The 18,932-nt window shown below is 36.1% G+C and overlaps 2 protein-coding genes across 3 annotated transcripts; both read right to left on the minus strand.

The window, feature by feature from the left end:
• Nucleotides 1-3,456: 3,456 nt before the first annotated feature.
• LOC113764783 (desiccation-related protein At2g46140) lies at nt 3,457-8,206 on the minus strand. Of its 2 annotated transcripts, XR_003467692.1 has the most exons (4): nt 8,083-8,206; nt 5,977-6,929; nt 3,731-3,792; nt 3,457-3,655 (listed from the first exon to the last, which is right to left on the minus strand). XR_003467692.1 is itself a non-coding variant. In XM_027308780.1 (3 exons), exons 2-3 carry the CDS (start codon nt 6,925-6,927, stop codon nt 3,787-3,789), a joined length of 957 nt encoding a protein of 318 aa, XP_027164581.1. In that variant the 5' UTR covers nt 6,928-6,929; nt 8,083-8,206; the 3' UTR covers nt 3,457-3,786. The 2 variants fall into 2 exon arrangements, 1 of the variants encoding a protein (XP_027164581.1); XM_027308780.1 differs by having other exon boundaries at nt 3,457-3,792.
• A 1,715-nt stretch (nt 8,207-9,921) lies between these two features.
• LOC113765621 (RAP domain-containing protein, chloroplastic) lies at nt 9,922-15,231 on the minus strand. The gene is made up of 4 exons (XM_027309856.1): nt 15,194-15,231; nt 12,833-14,847; nt 12,659-12,741; nt 9,922-10,773 (listed from the first exon to the last, which is right to left on the minus strand). The coding sequence occupies exons 2-4, from the start codon at nt 14,742-14,744 to the stop codon at nt 10,675-10,677; spliced, it is 2,094 nt and encodes a 697-aa protein (XP_027165657.1). The 5' UTR covers nt 14,745-14,847; nt 15,194-15,231; the 3' UTR covers nt 9,922-10,674.
• Nucleotides 15,232-18,932: the final 3,701 nt, after the last annotated feature.

The following is an 18,932-nucleotide window of genomic DNA, read 5'->3' on the forward strand; positions in this document are numbered from 1 at the left end:
TATGATGCATGGTCAATGGATCAGAAGGGAAGGGAAAAAAAGGCAGAAAGAAAGCAAGTAGCCCAACGAAGCACGACACAATGGCAGAGGAAGAAATCAAAAAGCACCCTAATAGTATACGATAGATATACAGGCACACCAAACTGCACCTAATTAGGAAAACCGGTCAGCAATTCATTGAATCGAACCTCCTCCTCCTCCTCCTCCTGCTTAATGCACCACCATCCTCATCTGATATAATGCACTACCATCTCTCCGTTTCCTAATTTGCTTTGTATCTTCTCATCAATTCCTCTTCTGCTTCCACCATAAATAATAATGACTAATGAATGAGTCGCAGGCAAGCAGCTGATGTATGTATGTGTATGTATATATATATATGATTAATCTTCTATGCACTGACAATATATACACTGTCATGCTTAGATGAATACCACATATCAAATCTAAATTTCACTTATGTGATATTCATCTAACGATGATAGTGTATATACTGTCAGTGTATTGGGTGGGTGTGTGTGTTTTTTAAGAAAAGCAACTTTTTCGTCTATGACGTGAGGTGATTATAGAGCTTTAGCATGATTATAATTAGGTACTAAATTCTTTGATTCTTTTTTTTTCTCTCCATGTGTAATTCGTTAAAAGTGATGGTATCTTTAATCTTTCACGAATAACAGGATATTATCAAATTCTATGCGGCACTATGATCATCTTTGGAACTACTAATAGAAGCAGATTTGAGGAAAGTGGATTAATATACCAGAGGAATAGAGGATTAATGCACCATTACAAGACGAAGAAAGCAAAACAAATGGTACATGTGGGTTTGTCGCCGTCCATATATATATATATATGCAGAAAATATCCTTCAGTGCAAGTAGGGAATTCTGCCCACCGACCAAAACACTCATGACTCACTCCATTATAATTACGGAATCAAATACCATCTCATGTAGCTGCTTTGCAACTACTGCTTCCTTTCCCGCTTTCCCATTTGTTGGTATTATTTCTCATGCACCTAGCGTTTTTAATCTGAGAATCACATCTCACATTTTTTATGTGTTAAGGGTTTTAATTAACTGTGCTCCATGGCAATAATTCGTTAATGCACTTAAATCACACCTAACATAGAATACACATACTAATAATTATTACTCTGCCACATTCATGTTTATGTTTGTTAGTAAAAAAATTCGAGAGTTCCTAAACTATCACCGTTGTCTAATTTTAATCCCCGATCTAAGTATTGTTTCTAACCGACCCCCTACCCTTCATTTTTCTTTAACCTCTGCATAAGATTTCTCCACAAATCTTTGAAAAACCGAACTTGAAATTTTGCTCCCTATGCTTTTTGATTGAGAGGTTGTATAAAAATGCCCTTCGGTTCCTGCTAGACCTACGTCTAAAATGGTCGTAATTCTTTAAACTGTGCAATTTTAATTGTTCAGAAATCGATTAGAGGCAAAGTTTAGATTAGGGACCAAAAGTGGACAAACTGTGATAATTATTTATGAGTTCCCTAAATTTTTTACTCTGCATTTATATACTTTCTCCAATTAAATTTACTCTTTTTTTTTAAAATTAACACCTGAATTACATGTCTTCGTGCTCATTAAATTAAAGAGACCCTGGTCACGTGTTGATGTGCAGTCCATTAAAGCAGCAAAATTTTGATGGATGGTTCGCAGAAAAGGAGAATATAAATAAATGGATTTTACACGTTTATTTGCTTTCTTTTGAGCGAATTCAAAATGTGACTGTTGGCTCCGTTCCGTTGGTTGTCATAAGTGACTGGGATTCAGATCAGGTCGCAGAAGTGAATTCTTTTTCTTTTTTGGAGTTTTTTTTTTGGGTTTACGGTTTGACTAGTCCACCCAAATGACTCAAATCCTTTATGAGTACTTTTACCCTGCTTCTTCTTTGCTGATCATCAATCTAAGATCATCAATCTAAGATAAAGGGGGATCCTGCCTGCAGGTGCATCCTTAGCGATGATAATGTAGGTTGCAACTTGTTTCCCCATCATGCAACACAAACAAAATAAGAAGATTATACTTGTTGTTTGGAAAATTGTTATATTTTTCGTGAACAGATTTTTCAATCACCCTTTTACCTCACATATATTAAATCACTATAATAATTTTTCTACAAAAAATTCAAAAAAATACAATCCAAACAAAGCCACGTAAGGGTCGAGTCACTACAATTATTATTATTATTATTATTATTACAAGTCTTGAAACAAAAATTTGCAGTAAGGGTCGGGTCCCTCCTAGAGTGACGAGAGCCCCGATGGAGTGAAAATGAGAATGGCCCTCCAAACACTACAGCTCTCTTAGTACTACTCTCAAATGACTCGTCAAATGTGACTGCCACTTAATTGAGGCTTCCTCCAACCGAATAATCTTGTCGGCTCCCCTCTCCTTAGATTAGACTAGAATAAGTTATACAAATATTATCGTTGCGACAAAAAAACGAAAAAAACGACGACAACAACAAGAAGTAGAAGAAGCCCCACCGTCCTCACAACCTCCGGCCACCCACCCACCTACACGGCCATACCTACCCTCAAGCTTCTATCTGAGGATTTCCAATATTATATTAGAACCTGAACAACGACAAGAGCAAGAGATAAATTCAATCTGCCGTACACACAATGGCCTCCCCAAAAAGAAAAGGAACAAAAAAAAAAATTCCCCTTTTTCGTTTATGCCTCTTTTCTAAGTTGGAAAAATCAACTTCAAAGAGCGTCCGTCAGTACGCCGATTCCTTTGCCTACTTGCAACGTTTTATTAGTGTGATTTTAGTTATCATCATCCTTCTTCTTCTTCTTCTTCTTGGTCCATCCATCCATCAACTCGGGTTAGACACCCAAAGTCAAAGAAAGACAAAATATATATTACGTACATAGAAAGCCAAAGTCGAACTTGCATATATATATGATTATGCATGAATGTCTGTCTGCCTCCCTTTTCCACCACCTCCGTCTCACTCACTGCCGTGTGCAACTTGCAAATCCACCACTTTAGACCCCAAAAACATGCATACAAGTAATTACAAGTATCAGACCATTCCTCTGCTCTATCATCAACCAAATCCAATTCACCTACAACCTTCTATCCCATCCTATCCACTCAAAAATACCACATTCGTTGAATTGGAGGAAAGCCTGTACTGTAATCTGTCACACACTCGTAATGTAATGCGTCAACTTGGCTGAGTAACTTATGCATCAGGCAAGCTTCTCAGGCTTCATGTTGTGTAATTCAGAGTCAAAATTTTATCAGGCAAAAGCTTCAATGTCCCATCACTAAAAACTACCGAGGCAACTCATACTTGCAATTCTAAGCCAAAGCTGGAAAGTTCTCACACGATGTGACATATTTCCCTGTACCAAAACTTCAAGCAGACAGTTCAATGGGGGCGATTCCATCATCCAGAGCAAAAAAAAAAGAAAAGTATAAAATTGTTCTGGTAATATACAGAACAAGCATAATATACTGATGCTGCATAGCCTCACTATGTACTCTATCAAGAAAATATATCCAGTCAACCAGGACACTACACTCAGATATTACCTGCGCATGGAACGAGTGAGAACTTGTACAGACAACCAAAGTCACCCACAGCCACAAAATGATTCAAAACACACCTCCAAGATTACAGAATCTGCATTATTTGAGGTACACAACAGAGCTCGAGTTAAATTAATTTATTAAGGCAGTACTACCTCACCAACAGCACATATTCAGCTCTGGCTTCCATATTCCCCTACCAAGATTGTCTTCACTCCTGTAGAACAAAAAATGTAAATGTTAATCCAACATCCAATCTGATGCAAACAACAGAATGAAAAAAAAAACGTACTCCAAGAAGCTCAGAAAGCCAGGGAAATCATTCTAGTTTGCCTTCCTTGTTGCCAATATCAAGGTTGACAGATTTGTAAGGCAACAGGACAAACACAAATCGACTCTTTATCTATCTATGATGGCACCTGATGCTGAACACAGATTCAATGTTTGTATTAGCTAGTGCCTACAGTTTCAGGGGTTGGAGCTCATTTTATCTAATAACATTCCTACACGGTGCAAGACCTCCTACAGAATATAGTAGACTTTTAGTTCTTTCATTATTTCTAAAAATACTGATATCAGATCATGCTAGATATTAAAAGAAATTGTAGCTCTGAATGATTCTTGATAACCACCTAAATCTGCCACATTCAATGTTTCAAAGTAATATGATAATAAGCACGTGCAGACATCTAAACTTCAGGCCTCCAAAGTGAAGCAAACAAGAGACTAATAAGTGATGTTAAGATGGTTTCCATATGAAAGGAGGACAACAGACAAATATGAGATACGAAATACGGTTAGGAAAGTGTTAAACAAAAATCGATCAAATTGTTTGCTCCTTCCCATTTTTTCTACCAGAATCATTCTCCGACAAAAAGGGATCAGATTCATTCTTCTCACATAAAGTTTTATTTTGTAGTTTCTCTGCTCCAAACGATGAAAAGGAAGCTGAAATTTACAGGAAATGTCAAAAGATTTCCCTTACCGTCTATTCCTCAGGAAACAGTACGAAAATAGTAAGATGATAGGTGGAAATGGTCACAAGACTTAGAAAACTACAGGTCATTTGTTAACAATATTTCGATGCGAGGGACCATTGGGAACTCTTAAAGGGAAAGGGGTGGGGCGCCTTTTTTTTTTGGGGGGGGGTGGGTGGGGGGTGTGGGAGTGGGGAGGGACTTCTGAAACCAATGCACTTCTTTCCTCAGCCAACATTTGCAAAAAGTCCAACAACAAGATATTTCACTGCCCCAGCTATATTAGGTGGGGCAATAATATGTTAAGTTCAAAACCAACATATATAACTCAAGGGCAATCAAATGATTCTGGCAAAAAAGCAACACATTTCTGTCCCCTGCAGCAGTATGCTATAAGCACAAAAAGTGATGAATGCTTGTTCATTCAAAGGTTATCAGAAAGATCTCAATTAGCTACACAGTCATGGATATGTTTAATATCATGTTGTAGAATAAAATCACTGTAAAAATAAAAAGCGTTAGCTTTGTTTCATTGTCATTCATTTATGTTCCCAACATACTGAGAATTCACCTTAACCACAGTTCCTAAAGACATGTTCGTGAAATTATGCATTAGATCAATATGTATCCCACTCAGCATCTAAGAATTCAATCTTTCGGAATTCAGACTATCGAATGTACTAATTGTGAAAGTTCAGAGGACTTCATTAGTGGGTTGCTAAGAGGAGGAAAATCTGTATGAACTCAAAACATGTGGTTCCAAAAACCAAAGCCTAATCATTGAATGCTCACTAGAACACGTGAGAGCTATGCATCTCAAGGGTTGCAATAGAGATGTACTTGAGAACTTACATCTTCAATTAGCATCTAACTAGCTAGCTCTTCTAAATTAGCACTAACCATCAATTCCAGCATTCTAGTTAGCCTATCTCAAAAATGAAACTTGGGTAGTACCCAATATCGATGACAACATATATTTACATAAATACCCCACATTTTGTTCAATATATGCACTAAATACTTTCTGAATCTATCACCAGCAATAATTTGGTCAAGTCAATGAATTTGTTTGGACACACAAAATTTGCAAGATTTATTTCAGATTTTGTTTTGCTTGCATCATACACACAATTCCCAATCACCTTTTTATCTCACATACATCACATCACAAAAAGTACTACAGTAACTGGATCAAATAAATCATCCAAATAAATTCTTATCCAAACAAACTCAATATTTTCAACATTATGCAAATACAGAGTTTGCAGGTCAATTCCCATGGTATAACTCAGACTGATTAAAAGATGAAAAATACATTACTGTATCATCACAGAAATGAAGTTAAAAGATGAAAAAGCCTGAACAACATTGGAAGGAAGAAAAAGACACACCAAAAGACAAACAAACACTAAGAACCCACAAACCTCATCATCGTCATCGTCGCCTCCATCTTCCTTGTTCTTCTTGAAGCGAGTGGTACCACCCTCTTTGCTGATGGGTAACTTCATAGCTCCAAAAGGCGTATCCACATTTATGTGTCCTTTGATGGTGTAGCCAGTGCCTTTTCCTCTAATCATGTCCCAAACAGCAGATCCAAAGTCCTTTGGCCTGAAGGTAATGGGAATATCAACATAGCTCATCCCATTTTTATCAATTTTAGCTGATTTTTGGAGTTCTGCAGCCCCAATGCTCACATCAGACAGCCAAACCTCATAGTCAAGTGTATTGAGCCCCAACTCAAAATCATTTTTGTTCTCAATCTTCAGATGCAGTAGAGCAACAGTTTCTTCAAAAGAAAATCTCTGAAAACGAATTTTCTCAAGATCAACATCAGGCTTATATGGTATGGGAATCTCTCCAGTCTTCTCAAGTGGCAAAGTTAGCCTGCCAAGAACAGGCACATCCACTATGAGATCAACCTTGATCCTATAAGGAATAATACTGCCCGGCTTGATATCGTCATAGGTGCTTTTAATGTCATCATATATCAAAGTAAGTGGTATCTTGACAGTCTCGGAACCATGTGCATGGAGAGTTCCAGCATCTGGGATCAGCCCAGATACTAATTTCCTCCCTTCACTCTCAACCAAGTAATTGATATCAACAAGAGGGATTGGAATGGGATTTGGGTTTTTAACAAGCACGTCAACAACAATATCTGCTTTTTCAAGATTGATGGAAGGGATGTGAATTCCTGTGACATCTGCAGTGGGTTTCCCAAATCCAATGGTTTCTTCAATCTTCTCTCCAATATCCTGAATGAAATCCTTCACTTTCTCAAGAAATCCGCCCTTTTGTTCATCTTTTTTGTCTTCTTTTTCCTCTTTCTCCTTGATGGCCCTCTCAACTATCTCTGGGTTATCAGAAGATGCCATGCCTTGATAGAAGAATAGTAAAGAAGAATGATAAAGCACAAAAGTAAGCACAAAAAAAAAAAAAAGAAAGCAACTTACAGTATAAATTGATAATCCAAGCTCTAAAGTTTGAACAAATTAATACAATATACAGGAACTACTCTAGGCAACTTGAAAAAAACAAAGTAGCTGAAGCTATACAAGTACGGGAAGAAAAGGATATTATGAGCAACCAGTTTCGATGAGACTACTTTAGCTAGCACTCACTCAAGTTTTGTCTCCATATTGAGTCGCAAAAGAAGTAAACCAAAAAAAAATCAATAATAGGTTAAGGTAAAAATTACATTTGGTAAAAGTTTGTAAGAGAAAATTCCAGCAGCATGAATAAAAAGAGACGAGCAACTACCATGCTAACCCTTGAAAAAGAATGAATGAGTAATAGTTAAGGGGTGGCAGTATAGGCTATAGAGGAGAAGCTGAAGCAGAATTTCATCCCAACCCCCAAGATCAGAGTAATAAACCTGATTAACACTCATTTTGCAAATTACAGTGGTAGTGTCTTAACTAAGACAGACGCAAATGGAAAAGGAAATCCTCCGGAGACAAAGCAACAGAGCAAGAAAAAGCAATGAGCAAACGATGGGCGTTAAAGCTACGGTCTTTGGCAGATGGTACTAATAATATTCACAACAAAAAGAGCATAAAGAAGCAGAAATGAAAGAAAACATTTAACAACAACCAAAAGAAAAAAGAAGCCATAAAAAAGAAATAGAGAATAAAAACAGGGAGAACATATCAGACACTGAAGAATGATCTGGCTTTCAGCAATGAGTGAACGAGCAATCCAAAAGAAAACCCAGAAAGACATAAACTTTTTTTAAAAAAAAAATAAACCAAAAATTTCGATCAGATCCGATCTGCACCAAGAATGCAATACTAGCAGCAGCAGCAGCATTTATGACAGAAAACAGGGAGAGAGATGAATGAACTGAATCGACATGGAACAAGTTCCCAAATTCACAGGCACGAGTACGGACTAGAAGCAAACACAAAGTAGTAGCAATTAATCTGAATGAACAATACAATCTGCTGATAAAGGAGATGGGATCACGGAAAAAAGATAAAGAAAACAGACACCATTTTTTTTTTTTTTGTGGAATCCATTTATTCATATACCTGCGAGAGAAATTTGGTAGATAATCCAAGCGGAGTGGGAAGTAGAGAGCGTGAGTGAGAATGGGAACGATGAGGACGGAGATAGACTTTTGCTGTTCTGATTTTTATTAGTCTGAACAAAAACAAGAATGCTGCACCGGCCTAAGTACACTCGCTACAAAACTCCTTTTTTGGTTTTTTATTTATTATTTTTGCCTTGAATTAATCCTGTACATTGACACTGTAATGTCTATACAAATGCAAATGCGTTTGTAAGAATTGAAATTGAAACTGAAATTAGAGTCCATTTATAAAAAAAATGATTGAAAATCAGGACATATCATCTAAATTGCAATTGATATGAATATAAAAATTCCTAAATTAAATTCAATGAATTGAGTCATCTTTTAGTTTATTAGTTCTATATCCATAAATAAATTCAATAAAGTGAACCATCTTTTAGTTGTAGGAATGTGAATCATATTTTAGTTTATTTCTATTGTTTCAGTTGTATGTTACTTAGCATGTAATTTTTTTTTTCAAAAAATATCTGATATATGTTCAGAATCGCTAACATATACACACAATCAACATAATACAAGATTAATCATTTTCTTTTGTATATCACGAGTTTTCAATTTTCATTCATAATACTCCAATATTGACCACAGCCATTGCCAAATTTTGTATCTTAAAGTTCTTAACAATATATCAGAAACTGTTTTATGTATGAATAAATCTTATATATACTAACAGTGTTTACACTAGGGCTGCAAACGAGTCGAGTCGAGTCGAGTTTTGGCCTAATCGAACCGAGTCTCGACATAATTTCATTGAACTCGAACTCGAGCTCGAGCTCGAGCTTGATGAGCTGATAATTTCAAGCTCGAGCTCGAGCTGGAAAAAAATAAAAAATAATTATTTTATTTTTTTAAAAATAAATAAAATAATATTTTTTTTCTTAATAAATAATAAAATATTAAGGATATATATGTAATTTTACTATTAAAATTAAAAAAATAAAAAAAAATATATACTTAAAATATATATATATATATATATACCCGGCTCACGAGTTAACGAGTTTAATATTTTGAGCTCGAGTTCGAGCTCGATTTCGACTCGAACCAGCTCGAACTCGACTCGAGTTCGATATTGATCGAGTTCGAGTCGTTTGCAGCCCTAGTTTACACTATCACGGTAGTTGAATGTAAGATATATTTGTAAAATTTGGATTTGTAAACTTTGATCACACACGTCCACTATAATACTATTAATGAATGAATGATACTCTAGCCCCCACGTGAATGGGCTGGTGGTTGGCGCCTCTTCCTCGGGTCCTCATGTCCCGGGGTCGAATCTCCGCAGCAACATCGGTTCCTCCGTGCATCTAACGTGCTAGGTCTGGTTGGGGCGCTGGGCCGGGCCGAAGTGGGATTAGTCGGGCCGCCTTTAAGGACTTGACCCGGACACCCACTCCGTCAGAAAAAAAAAAAAAAAAATGAATGATACTCTAGACATACATAAATACTGATTGATTAAGACAACCGGTGAATAGAAAAGGAAAAAACACAAGTGACTAAGACAACGGAGCCCCCGCCCTGGGGGATGACTTTTTGCTTCTGACTTTGAGATTCAGACACGTGAGGCGGGGATGCAGTACAGCTGTGTCCTCTCATTGTTTTATTACTAAAAAAATTCAACGAACAACCTAATCAACAATCAACAAATGTTTTTGTTCTCATGCAATGCAAAAATTTGTGTGTGATTCTTATTTGATCCACCAGGCCCAATTCACCACCTAAACAAATTTGCATTTGCATGCCAAGACCCACCCTGCTCTATCCTAATCATGTGGCATTTGCATTTGAAACGATAGCTTGTATTAATATTGCCTGTCAAAATGTACAGTATATGGACAACGGTCCGAGCAAAAAGGACAAAGGCCCTAGCATCATCTATTCGAGTGCCTCAGCACTCCAAATGTTGAGAGCATATTTGCTCGTTTGAACATTCTTATCATCTATGTTAATGGGGGAGGAGCAGCACTGTGAAAACAAAGTACAAAGGGACTGCACGTCTTCAATGATTGTAGCTAGTCGACTTCCTTGATGACATGAGCTTTGAATGTAGCTGGCTAATCAGCTTCTTGCTTTCCAGCTCTATTTGGATATTTGTCCATCCTTGGTTTGCAGCTTTGATCATGGCCGTCTTGAAGTTTGGCCGATTCTTCTGTGTCATGCTTTATGATGCCAAGTAATTTGCAGGGCGGTATCCACATGCATTCTCTTTTCATGTTATTTCCAAGTTCCTCAACACGATGAGATACCTCTGAAGATTGTTCTAAGCAAAAGATTCTTTTACATGGCATAAAAACTCAGATACTTTCCTGCCCCAAGAATCTTCTGTGATTACTGATTAAATGGTGGTGGATGGCGGGCCTCCATCCGAGTCGTTTTAATCCTTAACAAAAGCAGGAGCCCGTGGACAACAGGCTTTGAGCTTGTATCTTCATATGTACCTGTACTCGGAAACAGCAACAGCTAACTCAAGTGAAGAGTGACACTGATTTGTCCTCGACCAGGGAAACCTTTTAACACACTTTAACCCAATTCACCAGACCGAGTGATGCTCTCTCTCTTTACAAATGTGATCATCGAGGATTCTTCTTAGGTAATCCAGATGCTCGAATTCGCCCTGAAGTTCTTCCCACTGCAACAACACCACCACCACCACATAAATGCTACATGTCAAAAATTTTCGTTTGTTGTTTCTATATGTTTAGGGAGTCCTGCCATGGATTAGGGATTCAGAAAAACACCAAGAACTAGGAGTGGTTTTTTTTAAGTCAAATGTATCCTCATACATATTTGTAGCACGGGGTGAAAAATCACTAAACTGGAACTCCCAGCAGATGGCCCACAGAAAGTAATAGGGATTGAAACTCGCATGCATCTCCTTTGGAAAAGGAGGGAAAGTACAAATGAAAATTTTGAAAATTTGACCTCCCTCTACTATAGGGCATACAATTAAGAACAGTTCGTATAACACTTTCTCTTAATCAACTGCTGATTCCAAAGACGGGAAATAAAGGTATAGCACGCAAAATCATAAGGAAGCTTCAAAATTCCAGTGAAAGGTGAAACTAATGAAGCTTGTGGAGAATGAAGGTTGTTGTCTAGTACATGACCAGCACCGCAGCTCAGAGCACAGTAATAATTTGCCATCTAAAGGCACTTATGTGGTCTCAAATTGGAGAATCTTTCGCCATGGCAAATTCTGAAAGTTCCAGAATCTTTTCCATGGTGTTTGTGTAAAAGTCATTCTTTTGAAATGAACCTATTGTTAAAGAGCATGGAACTATCATTTAGAAGTAAACTTTTCTTTACCAACTGCTCAAAGTACAAAATCAGCGTTTTTATATAATTCATGCGTATTTGGTGATACATCTGAAGATTTCATGCACATAACCTTATTATAACAATAAGAAGACAGGCAAAAATATTGCAAAATCCAACCTAAATTCTACAAGATCACAATTTGCACACCAGAGTGTACTACACAAAAGGGTTTATTACCCTTTCCTTTTGCTTTCTGAAACTGACAAATTACTAGAGGCAATACAGGAATTCTGCTGCTTAGTTCGCAGACTGTTTATGTACCAACCATTGAATAAAAGAGTCCCGAAATATTATGTTTTTGGTACAGCAGTAGGATTAAATAGTTGATAAAGAGATCAAAGTAATAAAGGTGAGTTGATGACACCAATTGTATTCTAGACTCAGGAATCCAATAGATAGCTCTTATGGCTTTCTTCTATACCCCTCAAACTACTATATGGTTGTCAGTGCCTATCATTTCAGAAGGCAACTTCTGTTATCTGGTAGGTGTTCGGGGGACAAACCAAACATTTGTCTTGAAGGCTTTGGGCCTTCTCCCACACCCATAGAAGAATTCCTCCACTTTTTGGCCTAGTCATCCACTTACAGATTAAACAGATCCAGTCACATGGTATAGTCACATTCAACTATCACCACCAAAATAATTTCTGCCAACGGCAATCCAGTAATATGAAGGAACCATTTGGTTGATGTGAAGTTTTAAGTTTATCAATTCTAACATCTTACACGTCCATATAGAAATTTGTACTTGATTTCCAAGGCATTGCAAAGAAAACAGTGTATCCTGAACCATATAGTTCCTCTTGTTACCAAAAACTACTTTGCATTAAGTATTTTTCTCTATTGGAAAGTAAAGAAGCTTTCAGAGAAAAGTCTCGACTCCTAATAGTTGGTCACTGAGCCAACAACAGGTATGACATACGGACATCATAGAGATGATAACCTAGGAATGCTAAAAAAGTCTCTGGAAAGGAAACTGATGCCAGAATTTTCATCTGCATCCTTTTTTTTTACCTCTTTGGACAGTAAATTGTGGTGCAAGGAGGGTAGTATGAAACGAGGCGGAGATACAGAGACTGGTTATCGTTTGGTTGTATGAATCTCTTGGGTCAACTCATTCTAGATCATTGAATAAGACATTTTTTAATCCACACCAAGAATATGAAGAAGAATTAGTAACTAAGTAGATTACTCACTTCTTCGTGCGGCACGGACACAAGCTTCCAACCAGCAGCAGCAATGTAGCGGCGTTTTAGCATTGTATGTCCGAGTGGGACACCTTCAAAGTAGGTTAAGAATTAGATTAACTGCAGTATAAGCAAAATTCAAATTAAAATAGATACTACAAGGTCTCTAGAGATGGTACCAACCCGAATTTCTTGAAAAATGAGTTGGACCATCAATCTCAAGTGCAACTTTAATATCAACCAAGACTGCATCCAAGGTATACCCTTCCATCTCATATTCTTTGACCCAATCTAGGCCTGTGCTAACAAGAAGACGTGCCACCTCCATCTGAAATGAGGAAGTGGTCTTTTGATTAAATCTCTTGGTTCTTCCTGCTCGAGCAACTTTCTCCTCCAAATCACTCTTCAGAGACAACTGGAGATGTGGAAATTCATGTTTCAGACATAGGTTCACAAGATGAATTTGAGAAGCAAACACTACACCCTCCCGGTATTGCTCAGAAATCTTTTGTTCCTCAAGCTGGCTTAGCGTTCTCCAAACATGGTTAAAGAAGACACGTTCCATCTGTCCAAAAACAGAATAGGACCAGGATATATTCCCAAGCTGATCCCTATTAAAACTCAGGACAGGGCTGCATAAATTGCTTTCAGATGTGGCTTCTCCATTAACTTCCCTTCCTGTTTCTAGACTAGCATTTTTAGTTACAACATCCATGGAATACTTGAATTGGTTGATATTATTGAAAACATGATCCAAAGAATCCAGCAAAAGGTCGGCAGGCTCAAAGAGAGAAGCAAAAGCCCACAACAATTGAGCGATCTCTTGTGGTTGAAATAAGTCGATTATCTCTGAGGCTCTTCTGGCTAAACCCGAAAATAGTTCTGGAGAAGAGTGCCGCATAGAGGCAAAAGCACCAGCTATGTTGGCAACATTTTGTGAATTGAACTCACCAACCTTGGTCAAGGCTACCTCTGCCAGTTTATCCATTTCTGAGAGATACAGAAGCTCGCCACCTATCTTTGACAAAGCCCATGCAATATTTGAAATTCCCTGTGCAGAGCATTCAGGTAATGCAGTCATTGCAATTCCCACAAGCATGGACATCTCTTTATGACGAGCAAAAGCCAATCTGCGAGCCCTTGTCATTGACACTTTCTCCATGTTTTTGGCAATTCTGTGTAACGCAGTTGCAATATTCAAAGGTGAAAGCGGTGAAGGGCTAAGCCCTTTCACAACAGCCATGATCATATCAGCAGTGACTTCCAATACTTGCTCAGCAGTCTGTGCTTCAACAATGAGTTTATTCAAATTAATCTCTTTCCTACGATCAGATGGCCCCGAAAACTGAGAAATCCTCTGAATAAATGTTTCCATGGTTTTGTCCTTTCTTTCTTGAAACATTCCATCAGCCATCATACTCGCCATTTCCCTGAGGTCACTTGTATCATCCGAAGAATGCAGATCAGCCACATTGTTGAAATCTCCCTCGTGAATATCAAAATCTGAATCCTCGTCCAGTTCTTTAATAACAACATCCTCAACCTTGGATTTCTTTTTGTTCTTCTTTCTCTTCTTCTTATTACCGTTGACAGAATTTTTCAAGACAGAAGTCAAGCCCCTGTTTTCAATAGATTTGAGGGCAATCTTCCTAGCTCTCACACACCAATCCATCTTATCAGTATCTTGCAACAACCTGGATTTCTGTTGCTCTTTCCTCTTTTCAGAGGGTAAGTTCTGGAAAGGGCCCATTTGCCCAAGAAATTTCACCTCCCAATCAGTGCTAGCAGAATCCTCCTTTTGCAGTTGATGGTCACCAGCAACTTCAGCATCATCTTTGTCGTTGCTGTCGTAAACATCATGATCATGGTGAAGGGTCCGAACGCCTACAGCGTTATTGCCCTTGTAAGGATTAACGCAGCAACTCCTATGCAAAAGAAGACCAAAATGGGAAGGGGATTTAGTTTTTGTACTTGTGATGGGAATTGTTGCTGCTGCCAGCTTTACAGTAGCATCAGAAGGCACCAAGGTGGAAAGTAATGAGGGTTTTCTTTGAAAGCTAGGAAAAGCGGTAGTACTTAGGATTAGCTTTTCCATCAAGTAAAATTCAGACAAATAGAAATGGTGATACTGATTGGTCTGCAGGGAAATGCGATACCCGGACGGCTTGCAACAATGGTGAAGGCGAAAAGCTCATCCGCTGACACAAATGAGCAAGCAAAATTTAGGATGTAGTGAGCCGAGTTAATGCTCAACTACTGTCAAGCAAAAAAACAAACACTTAAGGCTCACTCAACTAACATCAATTTGAAGTGGAAAACTTCCACAATCATCGAAAGAAACATAGCTACACAGAAACCTTTCCTATCTTTTTCCTTTCTTTTTTTTTTCCACTTCTCAATTCAATGCAAAAAAAAAAAAAAAAGAATGGAACTTTACTTGAAAGAGAAAGAGGGGGAAAATGTTCAATTGGAAAAAATAAAAGTTAAAAGAACGCAATTAGTTACAGCAACAATTAAAAAAAAAAGGAGGTTGTAAATTTGTACCAAAGAAGAAAATGAATTGTTCAGGAAGAATGGTAAACTTTGACAGGAAGGAAGCAGTTACGAGAAGAAGGAATATGCGAATTGCATGTATTAAATTAAGGGCGGCAATGGGATAATGGAAGAGTCAGAAATGGGAAGAAGAAGAAGAAGAAGAAGTAGCAGAAGATTGAATTGAATTCTACAGCTCCGTTGCCCTTTGATAGACTAGTTAATACTACTACTAGTCTAGTTATTATAAGTAATAAAAGTGGAGAGGAGAGCCAAAGGAAAGATTTTTACAAGAAACAAGTGAATTGGACAATTGTAAAAACTTCCGAATATGTCTAATGGCATACCTGAATCAGTTGTGATAAGGATAGTGAAAAACCTTATTCTATTCCATAGGAGGGAGGGAGGGAGGGAGGGAGCTCGCACCACAGACACACAGCTTATCCCAATCTCAATGAAGAAACTAAAAGGTATTATGAGTAAAGGTGAACGAACGGCATTCACTTCTCTAATACTCACTCACTTCATCATTTACTTATTACTTCCGAAACCAACTTGATAACCTCTGACGACTGGTTTCTCTGATGCAACTTCTCTTGTTAGTTCAGGTTAGGGCTGCAAGCCAACCAATCGCTCGCAAGTTGATAGAGTGAAATCGAATCCGAGTTCGAACTCAAATTATTAAATCCTTATATATTATTTATTTATTTATTTTATATTTTAATAATAAAATTATATATATATTTTTAATATTTTATTATGTATTCAGAAAAAAAATTATTTTTATTTTTTTAAAAAAAAAATAATTTTTTTTTTGGAAATCGAGCTCTACTCGACTTGAATTTAAGTCGAGCTCCAATTCGAATTTTAAATTGGCAACTCATCGAATTCGAGCTCAAATTTCAATTTGATAAAATTAATTCGAGACTCGTTTGATTAGGTTAAAGTTCAACTCGACTCGACTCGTTTGCAATTCTAATTCAAACCATATCACTTCAATAGTTCAACTATTTCTCGTCGTTTTTACAATTGGATCTATTTTTTTTTTTCAGTTGTTTTTACAATTGGTGCCGGCTTAGGAACTCATGAATAGAGGGTATTCCATTTCCCCGTTTACTAGATAAAAAAAAAATAGAGGATTATCCTCTTCCACAAAGGCTCAAGGTCCCAAGTTTAGAGTTATATGATGCATCTATCTACATATCTAAAGGATGAGGATCACTCGTTCAAGGTCCCGACTTGGTGTGTACCGTGCACCCTTGCATTTTTCTTGGTTTTTTAAGATAATTATGCTCATCATCAAATGTTACTTTCTTAGTGATTTTTTTTTTAAACTTGGTGATTAAAAAGTTAGTTAATCTAAAAAAAAATGATAAAGTACTACTTGTTAAGTTTAAATCGGTGCAAGAGGTAAATGATTGTGGAGAGTTTTTAACGTGGATTCCTTTTGTTTATTTATATATTATGGGAATAAAGTACACGATGTATGTATAGAGATGGAGATAAAAATATATAGTTTCTCTCATGATAAAGTAATATAATTTTTTTCGTTAATTTATTACGAGGACACTATAATTTTGTTATGTTAGTTTGCTTTATTTTTCGTGTTGTATAAAAAAAAAAGATAGTAATTCATTCATATTTTATGTAAAATCAAATATATAGAGACGAATTCAAGAGATTAAAATTTTGCAAACTTTATTTCGTGTTGAATTTTTGGTTAAAACTTGAAAAAAAAATGATGGGAAAAAATTCAATATTAAAGCTACACAATGTATATGGCACACAATCAAGGAGAAATAATCTAATTAATTATAAATATGGTTTTTGTATTAGGGAAAAATTCTACGGTCCCAATTTTTATCCTCTAATAATGAAGTCGTGGTGCGGAACCAGAAATGACTAGGGCTGTCTCTAGTTAGTGCTTGGTGGTGGTAAAGGGTACGAGAGTCCAGTCCGCATCAGGAACAGAGAGATGCTGTTGCTGATGCGCGTGAAAATCGTGTGCACATCTGCAAAGCAAAGCAAATAAAGACAACAATTGGATGGATCAATTTGGATCGTCCCTCAATCCTCCTCCTGTCTGATAACCAAATTCAACGATTCAGATACATTTGACAATAAAAAAGTGAGATATTTGAATTAATTAAGGGGTGCTAAAATTTTATTTTTAAAATTTATTTTAAAAAATAAGTGATAAATTATTTATTTATTACTTAATATAATACACGTTCAAATGTATATATTAGATTTAGTACTTAATAATTTACAAAAATTCAAACTTCATTTATCAAATTTTAGTTCTTGTATTTCAGCTTTCAGCACACAACCCTTAATCATTATTAGCACTAACTCCGTTGTAGTGGTAGCATATCATGCTTTATCAAAGGTACTCTTTAAAGGACGACTCGGGGCAGGAACGGTTGCAGAAGCAATCATTCGTGTATTATGTGCATTTTTGCACGCGACATAATTTGTTTGTAAATAATGTAATTTACTTTCAACAACATGTAATTCTAGAATAAAATTTTATGGGTCCCATATATATTGTTAAAGACGAGATACAAGATGAAATCTGAATCTTAAAATTTTTTTAATCAAATCTTGACCATGAACTGCAACCGTTCCTTCCAGCCCCTCTTTCCTCTCTAAATAAATTGCCAGTTGGTACTAGGACCATATATATATATGGGTTAAATGCAAAAAATCCCCACAAACTATATATCCAGTTGCAGTTTACCCCCTAAACTATAATAATAGACATTTTGTCCCCTTAAATGATATGTTTGGACAATACTACCCCTACTATCTTAAATCCTTTCTTCTTTTTTTTTCTCTATTAGCTTTTTAAATTTTTTTCCTTTTATTTTCTTTTTGTTCTCATTCTCTCTTGGAACTAGCCAACATCTCTCTCCGATGTGAAAAGACTTACATTAAAAATTTTAACATTTTTTAAACTGCTTTTTAAATTTGTTTATTTGTTAAATTCATTCTTAATAATTTGTCATAAACTCTTTGTTATTACAAAATATATGTAGCTTATATTATAAAGTGTATTAATCTAGTAATTCAACAATTTAAGTACCTATAAACTAATTAAAAGTTCACAGTTACTCAACTACTTATAATAAAAGTAACATATTATATATCACATAAAAAAGAAAAGTTAGCAATTGTTATTTGTAATGAAATAAAAAATAAGAAAAAACAACAATAGTAGTTCATCTTTTTTGTTATTGATACTACTAATAATTGATTAATCAATTTCTCTATTTTGTTATTATATATTTGAAAAGTTCAATTTCTTAAATGACATTCTTGTTTGGATAAGAGTTTATTTGGATGATTTATTTGATTTAATTACTGTAGCACTTTTTGTGATGTGATGTATGTGAGATAAAAAGGTGATTGGAATTTGTGAAGCAAATTATTTTATCTGAAATGATGCCAATCCAAACAAACTTGACAGTCAACTTCAACATTTGGAAAAAAAATCTTGTATTCCATAGATTTTTTTTTAATAAAATATTGACATACGAAATTAGGAAATAAACAAATTTTGACTAATCTACTCTACTTATTTAAACAATGTTTAAATAAAAAAAGGAAGAATTTAAATAGAAAATGATAGAGAAAAAAGAAAAATAACAATGCTTAAAATAAAAGGGGTAGATTTGTCCAAACATATCATTCAAGGGGGCAAAATGTCTATTATTATAGTTTAGGGGGTAAACTGCAACTCGGTATATAG

This window comes from Coffea eugenioides, chromosome 3 (assembly GCF_003713205.1).
Source record: "Coffea eugenioides isolate CCC68of chromosome 3, Ceug_1.0, whole genome shotgun sequence".
NCBI classification, from domain to species: Eukaryota; Viridiplantae; Streptophyta; class Magnoliopsida; order Gentianales; family Rubiaceae; genus Coffea; species Coffea eugenioides.

What these genes read in the sequence shown, in the direction of transcription:
- LOC113765621 (XM_027309856.1), bottom strand. Translation starts at nt 14,744, where the DNA reads ATGGAAAAGCTAATCCTAAGTACTACCGCTTTTCCTAGCTTTCAAAGA. An exon ending in TCATTTTTCAAGAAATTCGG is followed by an intron (nt 12,742 to 12,832) that starts GTTGGTACCATC and finishes CCTACTTTGAAG; the next exon opens with GTGTCCCACTCGGACATACA. An exon ending in TGTCCGTGCCGCACGAAGAA is followed by an intron (nt 10,774 to 12,658) that starts GTGAGTAATCTA and finishes GTGTTGTTGCAG; the next exon opens with TGGGAAGAACTTCAGGGCGA.
- LOC113764783 (XM_027308780.1), bottom strand. Translation starts at nt 6,927, where the DNA reads ATGGCATCTTCTGATAACCCAGAGATAGTTGAGAGGGCCATCAAGGAG.